At 40.2% G+C, this 17,503-nt stretch overlaps 2 protein-coding genes across 6 annotated transcripts in view; one reads left to right on the top strand and one right to left on the bottom strand.

Moving 5' to 3' along the window:
* Positions 1-11,132, bottom strand: part of ZPBP (zona pellucida binding protein) — a 116,138-nt gene extending 105,006 nt beyond the window's left edge. Inside the window, exons 1-3 of one of the 3 annotated variants that reach the window (XR_009260626.1) lie at positions 10,942-11,129; positions 9,124-9,204; positions 266-391 (exon numbers count right to left, since the gene is read on the bottom strand). Coding sequence is in view for 2 of the 3 variants with exons in the window: in XM_058725582.1 (XP_058581565.1) it covers positions 266-391; positions 9,124-9,204; positions 10,942-11,068 (334 nt within the window). In the remaining variant the exon portion in view is untranslated. Of the gene's footprint in view, positions 1-265; positions 392-9,123; positions 9,205-10,941 lie in introns of all 3 variants that reach the window. The other 2 variants (XM_058725582.1, XM_058725583.1) reach the window with 2 other exon arrangements.
* A 2,833-nt stretch (positions 11,133-13,965) lies between these two features.
* SPMIP7 (sperm microtubule inner protein 7) overlaps positions 13,966-17,503 on the top strand; it is a 62,488-nt gene continuing 58,950 nt past the window's right edge. For all 3 annotated transcript variants that reach the window (XR_009260625.1, XM_058725581.1, XM_058725580.1), the window contains exon 1: positions 13,966-15,031. Coding sequence is in view for 2 of the 3 variants with exons in the window: in XM_058725581.1 (XP_058581564.1) it covers positions 14,479-15,031 (553 nt within the window). In the remaining variant the exon portion in view is untranslated. The remainder of the gene's footprint in view (positions 15,032-17,503) is intronic.

The raw sequence follows: 17,503 nt of genomic DNA, 5'->3' as shown, positions 1-17,503 counted from the left end.
AATGGCTCTAAGAACTTTTTAAAAAGTAACATTTTTGTGGAATATAGGTGCTCAGAGAATTCCCCAAACTCTTAAACAGTCATCAAGTGTCTCTATCTCAGATTAAGATGTGTGAAAAATGTCTATACCACCTGCACTGTTCCAAAGGGAAATCACAGGAAAAAACAAGTGAGGAAACATATAGATATATATGAGATATGACTATTCTGTGTTCTGAGTATATTTCAGACATATCCATTGAATTATAATAGAAACAAAAGCCTACCTGAAATAATTTTTCCTTTTGGCCCATGCCACTGGAATGATGGATCTATCAGTTCCGAATTTCGCAGTCGTTGGGTTACACATAACACGTGTGGACTCTTTTGATGAAGCATAACATATACTTTCACTGAAAATACAACATTAAAATGTTCCAATAATATTTTGTATCATTTTATGCTCTATAATGCCTCACATTTTTGTAGTTTGCGTTGCATGTTTTTATAACTTTTCTTTGGGTAACTGCAATTACTTGATAAGGACTAAATTTCACTGCCTTCCATATGATCACTAATACTCAAAAATATACACATGTATTATATTTGGGGGTGTATGCGGGTTTACCAATCTGAAAATAATGCATTGGGCTTTTATGCAGAGTTCATAACACTAACTTATTTTATTCTCAGGATATTATTTTAATTACAAAGTATTAAAACTAGTCTATACTAGACTGTATCTGTTTTGCAAAGACACCAAACCTGAAAGGAACCAATAAAACTGTTTATATTAGCAGAATAACTATTCACATTGATGTGATACAAAGTACTGAATTTGAAAGTTATAATGTGATTAAAAAGTCAAAAAATAAATATATGCTTTGATTTTATTAAGCATTTTTCCCACTTTGCTTTAAAATTCAAAGAATCCTGATCATTAAACAAGCCAAAATTATATTCTTTAGGAGATACAAAAGGAACACAGTAAAGATTCAATTATCTTGAATTTACTCATAAGTCAGCTTATGAGTAGAAACGGTTTTGGCATGCCAACATTTCACTGATTCACCAAATACAAAGCTTTTTGTGATCCAGTACAGTAAAGAGTTGTATCTAAGAATCAAAACTCTGCCTAACTTGAGACGGTCTCTCAAGTTTCACCATATAGTGTGATGGTTACTGAATGCAGCTTTCACTCACTCACTCCTTCACTCACTCCTTCATTTTTTAAGTACGCTTCAACAGTTACAACCCTGATATGAAACCTGAGCTGAAATCAAGAGTCCAACCCTTAACCAACTGAACCAGTCTCCCCTGAATATAGCTATTAGATATAGATATTCTTCCATAGGTTAAGAAAGTTTCCTGTATGCTTAAATTATTTGTTTTTTATCATTAATTGCTGTTAAATTTTAAGCAATTTTTTTCTATAGGATGCCTGGGTAGCTTAGTCGGTTAAGTGTCTGACTTTGGCTCAGGCCATGATCTCACAGTTAGTAGGTTCGAGCCCCGCATCAGGCTCTGTGCTCACAGCTCAGAGCCTGGAGCTTGCTTCGGATTCTGTGTCTCCCTCTGTCTCTGCCCCTCCCCTGCTCACTTTCTCTCTCTCTCAATCTCTCTCAAAAACAAAAAAATGTTAAAATAAAAATGTAGGCACAAGTAGTAAAACACTGTAGAATAATCTATGTGCTATAAGAAATCCACACTGAACTGAAATGTCCATCTATTAAGAATAAATGTAATCATACCCCATTTAAAAAGCAATAAAAAAGAAATCAGTGATACATGTTTTACAATTTAAGTTTAGAAATTAGAGTTTTAAAACAAAAACTGTGATAAAAAGTTGTGATATCAGTGAAAATGGCAGAGTAAGGAACTCTAAAAATTATCCCCTTCATAAAGGTAATACAAAAACTGACAGAAATTGTCTGGATCAACATTTTCAGAGCTCTGGAAATTACTCAAAGACTTGAAGCAACTCATGAAAAGTTTACTCAAGAAAAACAACTGAATCTTTGGCATGATGGGTTGAATTATGCCTCTCCCCAAATTCATATGTTTAGGCTCTAACCACCAGAATAAGTTCTTAGAATGTGAACTTATTTGGCCATAGTGTCTTTAGAAAAGTAATCAAGTTAGGGGTGCCTGGGTGACTCAGTCGGTTAAGCGTCCAACTTCAGCCCATGTCATGATCTCACAGTTTGTGGGTGTGAGTCCCGCGTCGGGCTCTGTGCTGACAAGTGAGAGCCTGGAGCCTGCTTTGGATTCTGTGTCTCCCTTTCTCTCTGCCCCTCCCCTGCTTGCTGTCTCTCTCTCCCAAAAATAAATAAACATTAAAAAAAAAAAAAAGAAAAGTAATAAAGTTAAAATGAAGTCATTACGGCAAGCCTCATCCAATACTACTGGTGTCTTATAAAAGGGGAAAATCTGGACACACGTACAAATTACAGAGGGGATGTGATGTGAAGAGACACAGGCAGAAGAAGATGGCCACCCACAAGCCATGAAAGGAGAACTGGTACAGATCTCGCAGCCCTCAAGCAGAATCAACCCTGTCTCTGTGACTGAACTTCTCCCCTCCAGAACTGGGAGACAATAAAATTGTGTTGTTTAATCCAACCACTGTGTGGCGATTTGTGGCAGGATCCAGGTGCGCTGGTAGCACTGTAAGTTTCCTTATTCCCATCGCCCCCCTCCCTAGCTCTGCCTTAGCTCTGCCCACCGCTACACCAATCACTGTAAGAACCAGCACCCTGGTAGCCACTAGAAGGGCCAACAGAGTTGGCGAGACTATGCTTCCTTCCCAGAGAACTGTCATTATTGGACTTCTCTGGCAGTTTCCTACAAGGCTGTCTTTGCTGGATCTAATGCCAAGCGCAACCACTATAAAAAGCCTTTTCCCAAAAAGTATTTTTCAAAAGCAACTAGAGAGTTTCACTTAACTTTATAAATGCCTGATGCAGTGGGTAACAGTTGGGTTAAACAGCAGGGCAACCAATAATAAGCTTATGAGGAAAAGCTGGAAATGACATCCACAGGAGCTTGAAAGTTCTAACATATTCCTAGCAAAGCAGAAGACCACATACATGCATGCATGGGGCAGAGAGCAGGGTGTGGGGGGTGCATGCCTAAGACTCAGCATGCTCAGTCAAGAGCAAGAACTTAAGTTCTTAATGTGTGGCTGAAATTGACGCTCTGGCTAGCTAATATTTAGGGTGTGCCCCAACCAGCACGCAGAGCCTCTGCAAAGACCAGGAGACTGGCTGTGGTGTTCATGAAATCTCCATCCAATGATTGGCCTAAGCTAACTGAGCATCGACTTCAGTGGCTACATGACGAACAACACAAAATGTAAAGAATTAGTTCAGAAAAGTCATTAAACATACAAATAACAACAGCAAACACCAACAACATCAATATCTGATTTCCAGAGTTGCCACATTAAATTACTTAAAAAGTCCAGTTTTTAACCAAAAATATGAAACATAAAAAAAAAAAAACCACACAAAAACCAGGGAGATATAGTCATAGGTAGGAAAAAAAGAAAGCAATCAATAGAAATTGTCCCTGAGGAAGCCCAAATTTTGGGATTACTGAACAGTTATTTTAAATATGATCAAAGAACATTATGTCTTAAGTACTAAAAAAAAGGTATGAAAATGTCTTCTTTCCCAATAAAGATTATCAATAATGAAACAGAAGTTATAAAAAAAAAAAAAAAGAAATTCTGTATTAAAAAGTACAATAACTGAATTGAAAAATTCACTGTAAGAATCAAAAAATTCACTGTAAGAATCAAAAGCAGATGTAGGCAGGCAGAAAAAAGAATCCATAAACCTCAAGACAGATCAATTGGGGAGTATCCAGTGTAAGAAAGAGGGGAAAAAAAAAATAAAGATAAATGAACAGTACCCAGAGACCTGTGGGAAATCATCAAACACTCCAGTATATACATAATAAAAGTCCCATGGAAGAGAGGAGAGCAAAAGGCATAAAGATATTTGAAGAAACAATGGCAAAATCCCCCAAACTGATGAAAAACATGAATCAACACATCTAAAAAGCTCAATGAACTCAAACTAGGACAGGTTCAAAGGGATCCACATCCAGACACATCATAATCATCTGCCCAAGTCCCAAAAGACAGACTTTTAAAAGCAGCAAGAGAAGCAACTTGTTACATACATATGGTCCTCAAATGAGCTGATTTCTCACCAGAAACAATGAAAAACAAAGTATGAATAGACCTAAAGCAAGGAAAGTGACTGAATTAGTAATCAAAACTCTTTCTATAAAGAAAAGCCCAACCCCAGATGAATCCACTGGCGAATTTCACCAAACAAGTAAAGTCGAACTAACAACAATACTTCACAAACTCTTCCAAAAATTAGAAGAGAAGGGAACATGTCCCAACTCATTTTATCAAATCACTATTACCCTAAAGCCAAATTCTGACAAAGACAACACAAGAAAACTATAGAACTGCTTCCCCTAAGAATATAGACATAAAAGGCCTCAGAATAGTAGCAGCCAATCCTGCAGCATGAAAAAGAATTATGCTTCATAATAAACCAGGATTTATCCCAGGAATGCATGGCTAATTCAAAATACAAAAATCAATCACTGTAATACCACATTATGTCAGTAAGATAAAGGACAAAAAACACACGATCATCTCAATGTATGCAGAAAAAGCATTTAACAAAATGCAACACCCTTTCACAATAAAAGCACTCAACAAACTAGGAACAGAAGGGATTTTCTCAATCTGATAAATAACATCTACAAAAAAGTCACAGCTGGGGCGCTTGGGTGGCTCAGTTGGATGGGTGTCCAACTTCGGCTCAGGTCATGATATCACGGCCCATGAGTTCAAGCCCAGCGTCGGGCTCTGTACTGACAGCTCAGAGCTTGGAGCCTGTTTCAGAGTCTGTGTCTCCCTCTGTCTCTGCCCCTCCTCCACTCATGCTCTGTCTCTGTCTCTCTCAAAAATAAACATTAACAAAAAATTTTTTTTTAAAAAGTCACAGCTAACACCATACTTAATAGTGAAAGACTAAAACCTTTCCCTCCCCCTAAGATCAGGACTAAGACACGCATATCTATTATCAATATGGAATGGAAGGTTCTGGCTGGAGCAACTGGCAAGAAAATAAAAGGCATCCATATTGGAAAGGAAAAAATAAAACTATCTCTATCTGAAAATCCTAAGAAATGACTTCCCCACCAACTAAAAAAATTGAGCTAAATAAATGATTCAGTAAGGTGACAGGACACAACATCGATGTGAAAAATTCAATTATATTTTTACATAATAGCAATGAGCAATCCAAAACCTAAATAATGAAAACTGTTCCATTTACAACAGCATCAAAAAGAATAAAACATTTAGAAATAAATTTGACAGAAGCGGCACAAGACTTGTACACTGAAAGCTAGAAGACATCACTGAGGGAAACTGAAGAATAAATAAATGGAAAGACACCCTATGTTCACGAATATGGTTAAGCTGGTGGCGCTACAAAAATTGATCTACACTTTCAATGCAATTCCTACTGACATCCCAATGGGCTTTTCTACAGAAATGGACAACTTGATTCTAGCATTAATATGGAATTGCAAGAGACCCAGAATGGCCGAAACAATCTTGAAAAAGACCAAATTTGAATGACTCACACTTAATGATTTCAAAACAGCAATCAAGACAGCATAGTACCAGCAAAAGGACCGCTAGCAATGAAATAGAATTTAGAGTCCAGAAAAAATTCATACATCTATGGCAAACTTCTACTCAACAAGGCACCAAGAAAATTCAACAGAGAAAGAAAAGTCTCTTGAAGAAATGGTACTGGAACAACTGGATGTCCCCATGCAAAAGAATGAACTTTGACCCCTATCTCGTACCATCTGCAAATATTAATTCAAAACGGGATCAAAGACCTAAACGTAAGGGCCAAAACTATGAAATTCTTATAAGAAAATACAGAAATAAAACTTTATGACTGTTGATTAGAGGACTGTCCCAAGATATAGCACTGAAAACACTGGTACTAAAGAAAAAAATAAAAACCAGACTTTATCAGAGTTTAAGATGTGTGCTTTAAAGCACACTATTAAAAAACTAAAAAAAGTCTGTTCGTTTGCTTTATTTCTTAAATTCCACATACGAGTGAAATCATATGGTATTTGACTCTCCCTCTGACGGACTTATTTCACTTAGTATTATACTCTCTAGCTCCATCCACATCCTTCCAAGTGACAAGATTTCATTCTGTTTTAGGGCTCAGTAATATTCCATTGTGTATATGTATCACATCTCCTTTACCTATTCATCTAACAACGGTCATTTGGGTTGCTTACAAATGAACAAAGAAGTCCCTCCCCCCACTCTTCCTTGGCACAGTCATCAAGGCCACCCTCAGACCCCTGGTGCAGCCCAAGATCGTTAAGAAGAGGACCATGAAGTTCATCCAGCACCAGTCAGACTGATATGTCAAAATGAAGTGCAATAGCAGAAACCCAGGGGATCGGGACAGGGTGTGCAGGAGATTCAAGGGCCAGATCCTGATGCCCAACACTGGAGTGACTTCCAGAAGTTCCTGGTCCACAACGTCAAGGAGCTTGAAGAGCTGCTGACGTGCAACTAGTCTTATGTGCAGAAACTGCTCCCAATGTCTCTTCTAAGAATGGCAAAGCCATTGTGGAAAGAGCAGCCCAGCTGGCCATCAGAGTCACAAATCCCAATGCCAGTCTGTGCAGCAAAGAAAATGAATAGACAACTTGTGTGCACATCGTGTTTGTGTTAATAAAACCATAAAACTATACAAAAGAGAGAGAGAGGGAGAGAGAGAGAGAGAAAGAAACCAAAAACAGACTCTTAACTATAGAAAACAAACTGATGGTTTCCAGAGGGAGGTGCATTGGGGGGATGGGTGAAATAAGTGATGGGGATTAAGAGTACACATATCTTGATAGGTTTTGAATAATTTATAGAATTGTTGAATCACTATATTGTACACCTGAAATTAATACAACACTGTATGTTAACTATACTGGAATTAAAATTTAAAATCTTAAAGAAAATTTTTTTAAGTGAAAACACAATCCACAGTGCAGCCGCTCTAAGAAAACAGTGTGGAGGTTCCTCAAAAAATTAGAACTACCCTACGACCCAGCAATAGCACTACTAGGAATTTATCCAAAGGAGTGCTGATTCATAGGGGCACATGTACCCCAATGTTTATAGCAACACTTTCAACAATAGCCAAATTAAGTTGGAAAAAAATGGAAAGAGCCTAAATGTCCATCAACTGATGAATGGATAAAGAAGATGTGGTTTATATAGACAACGGAATACTACTTAGCAATGAAAAAGAATGAAATCCTGCCATTTGCAGCAATGTGAATAGAAGTGGAGGGTCTTATGCTAAGTAAAGTAAGTCAGTCACAGAAAGACACATATTATATGTTTTCACTCATATGTGCAACTTGAGAAACTTAACAGAAGACCATGGAGGAAGGGCAGGGAAAAAATAGTTACAGAGATGGAGAGAGGCAAATCCATTAAGAGACTCTTAAATACAGAGAACAAACTGAGGATGGACGTGGGGAGTCAGGGAGAGGGAAAAATGGGTGGTGGGCATTGAGGAGGGCACTTGTTGGGATGAGCACTGGGTGTTGTGTGTAACTGATGAATCATGGGAATCTACCCCCAAAACCAAGAGCACACTGTATACACTGTACGTGAGCCAACTTGACAATAAATTATATTAAAAAATAATAATAAAATAAAGATTCTACTAAGGAAAAAAAGAAAATATAATCTATAGTATTGGAGAAATTATTTGTAAATCAAATATCTAACAAGGGTTTAGCATCCAGAATGTAAGAAAAAAAAGAAAAAACCTCTTCCAACTCAATTAAAAAAAAAATATATATATATACATATATATATATGTATATATATGTATATATATATTCAACTAAAAAATGGGCAAAGGACTTGGGCATTTATGCAAAGCAGATACCCAAACGTCCATTAAACACATGAAAAGATCTTAAACATCATTAGACATTAGGGAAATGCAACTCAAAACCACATGAAAACCCACTTCACAGACACTAGGTTAGCTATGATTGAAAAAGATGAATAATAACAAATGCTGGGAAGGATGCTGTAAAATTTGAGTCCTCATACCTTGCTGATGTGAAAGTAAAATAATGAAGACTCTCTGAAAAATAGTTCGGCAGTTCCTCAAATAAACATAGAGTTGCCGTATGTTCCAGGTGTATATTGAGAATTTAAAACGTGATCACACAGAAACTTTTCAGGAATGTTTGTAACAGCATTATTCAAAATAGTCAAAAAGTGGAAACCATGGTGCATCCATAGGATAGAATATTATTCAGCCACAAAAACCAATGATGTGCGGATACTTTCTATAACATGAATGAGCCTCAAAAACATTGTAATAAGTAAAAGAAGCCAGATGCAAAGCAGCACAGAGTGTATGATTCCACTTATATAAAGGTCCAGAATAGGCAAATTAATAGGATATTAGTGGTTTCCAGCAGCTGGAGAGTGACTGCTTAATGGGCACGGCATTTCTTTGTGGAGATACCAAAATGTTGTGAAATTACATACTGCTGATGGTTACACAACCTTGTCAATATACTAAAAGCTACTGGAATGTACACTTCCAAGGAGGAATTTTAAGGCATGTGACTTTACCTCAGTTAAAAAAAAAAAAAAAGTTTTAGTTTCTATGCTTCTCATGTGACTATTGCAAAGCTTATAAATCCAAAACCCTTTTCAACTGAAAAAACTGTAGCATATTTGAACTGCATGCATTTAATATCATGGCTAAAATTATACAATAACAAGCAGAAACACTATAGGCAACTTTAATTACATGACTTCTAGAAATAACTATACTTGGCCCACTTAAGCAATTACAGCAAACAGAATCAGACCTGGATGAATAAAACTATATGGAAACAATTCAAATCCATTTCCATAGAAGGAAAAGAGCCTTAGGAGACTAGGGTGTCTGGACAACATTAGCCTTTTGGACGAGATTGATAAAACCTAAACAAATGATAAATACTTTCTTAAAATTACTGAACATCTATTCGTTAATACCTGGAAAATTTGACGATCCCACTATTTTCACTGTATCCTGGGTCAAGCGAAAACCTCTTGGTAATCGAATCAAATATCCAACTATCAAGAACAAAAATAAACGATTAGCAATCTGCTTCATTAGAAACTCCAGGGTATTCTTTAGTAGAGTATATTTGATCTCGGTTGAAGAGATGCCAGCGAAATTACTCTACTCGCTGCTTCCCCCTACTATATCTCATCCCTGGTTTTTTTCTACATCCACTCAGAAAACTCTGTTTTTAAAGTCCCAATGCCCCACGCCTCAAGACCCAAATCACAAGTCCCTCTTCCTTGAAACCTGTATGTCCTGATCACTTACTTTCCCTCGCTTCCATCACCAGCACCTCTTCAATGACATGCACTGTACATTGTATTACAGTTCTTTATGTACACATGTGATTTTTCTTGTTATAGACTCCATCGATGGTAGAACCTATGTTTGTGTCAACCTATGAAGAACCAGTACCAAGCATCTTGCACATGGTACAAACTAAATAATAATAGTTGAGAATAATAACAATATATTCTGATATTCTTCGGTCGTTGCTGAATGAGCAAATGGGCATAATAGTGTGCACTGACCAAGTTGTAGGAGCACTATAAAAAAAACGCAGTAAGGCATATACCCAAAAACATTTAACAGAGAGGGAGGAGAGTGCAAAGAAACAAGTATGATATTCAAAGTCAGAAAACCACTTACTGGTCTTAGGAAAGTCACCTTAAACTCTAGCACCTTCAGTTTTCTCATCTGCAAAATGGGACTGAACTGCAGATTTACAGTTACTGTAGGGGCTGAACCCAAACTATCAGATGTTATGTAAATATCAGTCTTTTCTATTCAGAGCTTACATACTAGACACTGCCTGCTTTGTTCTATTTATTCTATCCTCAGGTCTGATCTTGTCATCGGATCAACAGGTAGCTCACACACACCCCATCACATCTAGCATTAAGACCAGGGGTCAGGGTCAAGAAGCATCCTTCTCCTACTGGGTAATTAAAGGTTACGGGCTACTCCTTACATATCCTAGAACCTTACGAGCCCTGACGCCTAGACTCTGGAATACCTCGGAATGTCTATTCACTCTATTTCTTTCCTTTCTCCTCCTTAGCCCATGCCTTCCTCCACAGTCCCTCTACAATTACATTCCTGGAGGACTTCTTTTCTCATTTCTCTTCTTTTGTACAACTTGTAGCATTTTAAGGAACTCCCTTTTGTGCTTTTTATTATCCGATTCTGGGAGAGACTTTATTTAAAAAAAAAAAAAAAAAGTCCAACATTTGAAGGCTAAACAACGCAGCCACCACCTTTCCAGTTACAGGACACCGGCTGAAACTCCCGCTTCACTTTCGTGTTGGCCAATAACCGAAATAACATTTTGAAAACAGGATGGAACTTTTTGGGGCACAAAGAGGGCGACAAAGGGCAGCGGGAACACGTCAAACCCTTGAACATCCCAGTCTCTCCCCCGTTTTACGACTAAAACCAGTAGATGGAGCCCCGCGACCGCGGATGATCACAAAGCTCCGTGTGCAACCAACCCCCTGTGGGGCCGACAACCGCCCGGGGCCAATCGGGGAGCTGCTTCACAGCCCATCTGACTTCAAACCCGGGAGCCCTGCTGCCTGTACGGAGTCAGCCGCTGCCCCGCGCAAACGCGCGTTCCCCGTGGGTTTCCACGAAAACACACCCCCCCACCCTGGCCGGTACCGGAGTTTCTTCGGTTCGGCGGGCGCACGTGACCCGGGGAGGTGGGGGTGAGGGGGGAGCCCGCCGCCCGGGCGCCGGCGCCACACCTGACGAGGACGCCCGCGCCACGAAGGCGGAGAGCAGGAGGACGACCGCGGCCCGGGAGAGCGGGGAGCCCGCGGCCCGGGCCCGTCGCCAGCCCCGCCGCGCCCGGCCGGGGCCCGAGGCCTCCATCCACTCGCCGCCGCCGCCTGCCGACCGTCGGCGCAGAAGGTCGTTAAGCGGCGCGCGCCCACCGGCCCGGACCGGAAGGGAGGCCGGAAGGACGGGTCGCCGCTTCCGCGGTGCGGGGCCTGGGGCGGGGCCGCGCCGGCCGCGTGGCCAGCGTCCCTCGACGCCAACCTCTGGGGCGCGGTGCCTCGGCGCCGCCCAGGGAGCTGTGGGGAGGGGGAGCGCCCTGCTGAAGGTTCTGGAGCGGGAGGAGCACCGCGGACCGCCCCCACCCCCCGCCCGCGCCCCTCCCTTTGAGTGCGCGTTGGCGGGCCGAGCGAGGCCGCCTCATGAGGCTCAGCACCTGGGCCAGCCCTGGGCAGCAGGCGGTGGGCATTGAGTGAGTGGGACGCACGACCACCCGCCGAGGACAGCCTGGTGTCGAATGTCAGCTGCCGGTGTTTGATGGACAGATGGCACTTGATCGGGAGGGAAGTGCACACGCACCAGGTGGGATCGAAAGTAAGACCTCGCAGCCCCGGAGAGAAGCTTCGTGGGAAGAACAGAGGAAACCACCTTAGAGGAGGTCGACTTCTGTGCTGCACTGAGCCTGGAAGATTGTGTTTTATCACCTTCCACACTCTCTCCTTCGGGAGAGTGTGTGACACCACCTATGAGCATTTATGGCCGCAGTGTGTTTAAGAGAATCGCGCCTCAGCTTTTCTGCAGCTGGAAGGAGTCACTTAACGGGAGCAGCGCTACGACAGAAATACATCTTATGCAGTTGATGCAAACACATCAATGAATGAAGCATAAGCCACTGAAGACAGTGTCTAACAGTGACGTGTAGTGTTCGCTTTAACAGGAAGAAATGAATGCTCCTCAGTGGACTGAAAACAGTCCCTGGATATGCTGGGCTCCAGTGGAGGGATTTAAAATTAACAGCCTAACCACCTAATCTAAATCCTTCACTTGGTTGCTAGTGTTATCGCAAAGATTTAACGCCTTTCCAAGTGTTCTGATCACAGATATCACTGCCCCCTGCTGTCTTACAGCTGCCCTGATTAACATATTCGTAGTTAGGCTCTTGTCTGTTTTGCCACCATTTTAACCTCACTCCTAGGACAGTTCCTGGCATACAGTAGGCATTCAAATAGGTATAAATTTAAAAAGAGGGGGAGGGGGAGGGGGGTCCAGGGAGAAAGCAGAAAGCAGAACAAAGCAGAAAGGAACAAAGGCTATTTCTGGAAAAGCACCAGGATGTTCCTTGAGTTTTCTGGCTATTTTTATGCATGTGTTAATTGGTAAACTGTATACAGTACAGTTTATTTCACTGAGTGGATTTACATCTTTAGAAACTTTTTGTTTTTAGTTCTTTTTTAAAACACTCTTTTTTTAACCTTTTTTTAATGTTTATTTTTGAGAGACAGAGACAGAGACAGTGGGAACTGGGGAGGGGCAGAGACAGAGAGGTACAGAGAATATGAAGCAGGCTCCAGGCTCTGAGCTGTTGGCACAGAGCCCAACTTGGGGTTTGAACTCCTGAACCATGAGATGATGACATGAGCTGAAGTCAGACACTTAACCAACTGAGCCATCCAGCTGCCCCCCAAAAGACTTTCTAATCTATATACAGGTTTGAATTAAATTTAGTGTTCTCAAGCATGTTTCAGTATGATTTGGATCCAGCCAGCATTTTGGTTGTATCTTACTGAATAGTGTCCCCAATCACTATGGCTCGGTATATGCCCTGTTAAAATTCCTCTTAATTTTTATAAACTGGTAAACCTGAAAGATATGATTTTTGCCAACTGGACTTGTGGCTGCTATTGGCTTTTGTTTTCTGCCATTGAGAATTTGTTTCAGTTCATCATCCCTCCTACCTTGTTCTACTGGGTAAATTCCTAATATTCAACCTGAGAGTAGGATGTAATATTGGAGGTTGTAGTTAATGTGTGGTGTGATTATGAAGATGGAAAGCTGATTGCAAGAAATATGAAAGTAGCTTTCTCACTCATACTTGCATTTTTTTTTTTCTCTCCATTAAGGATGCTGTGAACCCTGTGCCCGAATTCCAATATTTGGAATTCCTGTGGCAACAGTTTTCATACAAGACCAAATTATCTCATTGAAATGAGCTTTTAAATGACCAATTTGTTAATGGTGTCATTTTTCGTATGTGAGCTAATAACTGGTATCTTACTCTGTTTTTCAGAAATGCTTTGAAAAATTCCATTGTTCCTATTCTGTACATTGGTAGCAAAAACGCAAAATAATTTAGTGTATTTTAAAGATGAACTTGTGGGGCACCAGGGTGGCTCAAGTCAGTTGAGCATCGGCTCAGGTCATGATCTTGTGGTTCGTGAGTTCGAGCCCCACATCCGTCTCACTGCTGTCAGCCTGTCAGCACAGAGCCTGCTTCAGATCCTCTGTCCCCCTCTCCCTCCCCTCCCCTGCTGGTGCTCTCCCAAAAAAATAAATAGATATTTTAAAGATGAACTTGTGCTTTGACTTTAATTACTTATGTTTCTTAAAAATTATGTGCACTGAGTTACCTATGATATACATGTTCATTTTTTGCTTTACATTTACATTTATTCAGGTAGTGAGTTTTATAATTTATTAGGTCTATAAGGTAAAAATTTTAGTTAGATATAGATTTTATTTTTTTTTCATTTTTATTTATTTATTTATTTTTTAATTTTTTTTTAACCTTTTTTTTTAACGTTTATTTATTTTTGAGACAGAGAGAGACAGAGCATGAACGGGGGAGGGTCAGAGAGAGGGAGACACAGAATCTGAAAGAGGCTCCAGGCTCTGAGCTGTCAGCACAGAGCCCGACGCGGGGCTCGAACTCACGGACCGTGAGATCATGACCTGAGCCGAAGTCGGACGCTTAACCGACTGAGCCACCCAGGCCCCCCAGATTTTAAAAATGTATTGTCAGTTGATTAGCTGCTTTAAACTCTTTATTGAATATCATTTACCCATAAAATGTCAAGTTATGGAAAAATTTAGAAATAAGTGACAACTGAGCACCATTTTCCTGAGCAGTGGGGAGGAAACTATCATGAAAACACTACTAACAAGGCCATTTTTGTCTTTCCTAAGAATTAAATTATGACATATACACTAACTGGTCCAATGTGTTACAGTTCTAGCTGTTGCCAAGCAACAAGGACTCTCTTTTGTTCTATTATTTTCTGTCCTCATCCCTTACTGCCCTATCTACTTCTTTTGGTAGGGAAAAAATATCTACCTTAAAAAAAAAAGAAGAAAACCTACTCTATCAACATTTAGAAAGCCAAATCAACAACTTTAGGTTAGATTAACCAATCCTCAATTATTGGAAATAGTAAGTTTTATAGTAAAAGAGAAAGGTGTCATCAGAAGAGCTTCATTTACAGTCAGCCAAAATTCTAAAGAGTGTGGATATGGATTCACAGTGCACACCTGGAAAGATCAGTATTTCTGAAAGGTCCATCCTTCCAGGAGCAAAGGCTGTTGAGAACGTGGATTACCCGCACTACTGCGATCTCTTAAGAAAAATGAACATGCCTTTTGTGAAAGGCGTCGAGGACAGACATGACCATGGCAGAATTGAAAAGAAATGCAATCCTACTTTTCTTAAGTTTCACCCTTATCCCCCTTCAGTCATGCCAGACTATCATTTACACTATCCTTATCCCCCGCCATATGGGCAAGATTATCCACTATTTCCACTTCGGGATGATGTGCCCTTGGGTGATCCCTGTTCAGGGTTTTTGAGTCCTGGTGGTGATGCTGATTTAAAACCTGGCATTGGCAGAACCATACCAAACCTGGTGGATTTCAGTGACGTGAAACCACAGCATCAAGTTCCCAGGCCAGACACAGGATTTCAAACAACACTGAAAAGGCAAAAAATTTTATTAGAAGAACTAAAAGAAGACAGGAGATGGGATTCCAGGGCAACACCGGACATTTCCATAAGAGCAAGACTTGGAGGTAAATAAAGTGGCATGGGCTTTATAATTTTTTTAATGTTTACTTATTTATTTTGAGAGAGACAGCAGGGCAGGGGCAGAGAGAGAGAGAGAGAGAGAGAATCTCAAGCAGGCTCTGCACTGTCAGCACAGAGCCCTGACCTGCGGCTCGATCCCACAAACCATGAGATCATGACCTGAGCTGAAATCAAGAGTCGATGCTTAACCAACTGAGCCCCCCAGGTGCCCCTGGGCTTTATAATTTTTCAACATTCAAATGAGAGAAAAGAGCATGGATATAAGATTCAGTATTTTAAACTTAAAATTATATGGAATAAGGAATTCTTATTTTTTAAAATCATAGACGGTAAGGAAAAGGTAGTAAGAATGATAAGCCTTTTATAAACCTATTTGTAAGAAAATGTATTTTTATTTTTTTTTAATTTTTTTTAACGTTTATTTATTTTTGAGACAGAGAGAGACAGAGCATGGATGGGGGAGGGTCAGAGAGAGGGAGACACAGAATCCGAAACAGGCTCCAGGCTCCGAGCTGTCAGCACAGAGCCCGACGCAGGGCTTGAACTCATGGACCATGAGATCATGACCTGAGCCGAAGTCGGCCGCTCAACCAACTGAGCCACCCAGGCGCCCCAGAAAATGTATTTTTAAATATATTTTTGACAGAGAGTGCATGTGTGGGAAGTGGAGGGGCAGAGAGAGAGGGAGAGAGAATCCCAAGCAGGCTCCATGCTGTCAGCACAGAGCCTGACACAGGGCTTGATCCCACAAACTGTGAAATCATGACCTGAGCCGAAATCAAGAGTTGGATGCTTAATCGACTGAGTCACCCAGGTGCCCCTAAAAAAATGGCTTTTAAAACGTGCCTTAATTAGGATAAGTGGCCAACACAAAGTGTATATCAGAGAACTTATTCTAGACATGTAGATAACCTAATTTTTCCACAAGGGAATGTATGTTTAGTTTGGATGATTGTATAGCATACCTCCTTATCTGTCTCTCTCCCTTGAAAAACATCTGCTGATGGTTATGAAAGATGTCCCAAGAACCAAAATGAAATGGGAAGGTAGTTGGAAGTCGATTTGGGGGTCCGGTAAGAAACAATCCTTCCGTAGCCTTGGATACAGAACTGACCCCTTATTGATAGCTATACACTTTATGGTTTCTCTGTAAGAACTCACAGACAGTGTCACAGGCTTGGTGAAGAAACGGTGAGAAACACTTGCAAAGCAAAGGCACACGGAGTAAGAAAGATCAGTTCGGAGAGAGAGAAGCAGACGATAAGAGCTAGGCTTTTTTCACGTGTGCTTCAGCTGTGGACTCAGCAGGCGGGCTTGGGGGAGTTCTCTAGTTTGGCATTTCCACATAAAGAATATGAGTGAAAAAAGTAAAGAATGTGAATGAGGTTCCAGCAATCTATTTTAAGAAGTAAGTCTTTTACAATCCACTTGAAATGCCATCTAGACCGGAAGCTAACGTAATTTGCCCCGAACCGTTGAGTTCGAGTCTGTCGTGCAGACACAGGACATCTCACTGATTCAGAGCTAGTGACTATTTTTCGACTCTGTCAAGTAAAGAGCTTGAGCTCAATCTTTTGCTGATGCTTCCGTGTAAAATAATAGTCATTGTTAAGAGTATGTTTAAAGGAATTGAAGTTGTTTATAAGAGTCCTATTTTAGACAAGTATACCACTTTGCTTACAAGCAGTAAACCCCAGCCTAGTGTAAGTTTCAAGAGCCGTATTTTTGGTTTGTTTCGTTAGGTTTTTCTAAGCTTGGACTCTTGGAACATTATTCCAACAAATTACACGTTGAAGAAATAATTCATCGAAGCTAACTTAAAACTAAAATAGGGTTAACGGACTTTGCACCAACAGTTCAGAACCAAGTGTAGAACTCACTGCCCGAATCAGTACAACAAAGTTCAATTGTCTGTCTAGGCTTGAATCCTAAGAGAAGGCTTACTTGCCCTATCATCCGGGAATAGTTGCTAATCTCTTTATGCCTGTGGATATACATATAAATTCACATACTAGTACTATTTAATAAGGTAATAATGAGGACTATTTAATATAATTCGCATAAAGATATCTGGCATGAAGGAATGGACGAATAAATGTTAGCTCTTACAAAGTCCAGAATTTTCAATTCCTTGGCAATAAGAGTACTTCTCTTATAAAATCATTAGGATTAAATGAATTAAGACATGTAGAGCACGAAACAAAATTCCTGGAACCCAGTTCAAGCATTCAGTTGATAGTAGCTGTTAATATTGGCTATTAGAGTTTCAAGGAGTAATACCGGCCAGCTGTGGACTGGGTTTGATATAATTTGTCCAAATTTTCAATGATTTTGTAGATCTTGGAAATAATCATTAATTATCACTAGTAAGTACTTTCAGTTTTTAGCAAACCCAAATACACATAATGTCGAATACATTCTGATAAAGGACATATTTGTAGAATTAATTATATCAC

The sequence above is a fragment of the Neofelis nebulosa genome, chromosome 4 (genome assembly GCF_028018385.1).
Source record: "Neofelis nebulosa isolate mNeoNeb1 chromosome 4, mNeoNeb1.pri, whole genome shotgun sequence".
NCBI classification, from domain to species: Eukaryota; Metazoa; Chordata; class Mammalia; order Carnivora; family Felidae; genus Neofelis; species Neofelis nebulosa.
Note: the sequence above shows the minus strand (reverse complement) of the source record. Positions and strands in the feature narration are given on the sequence as shown.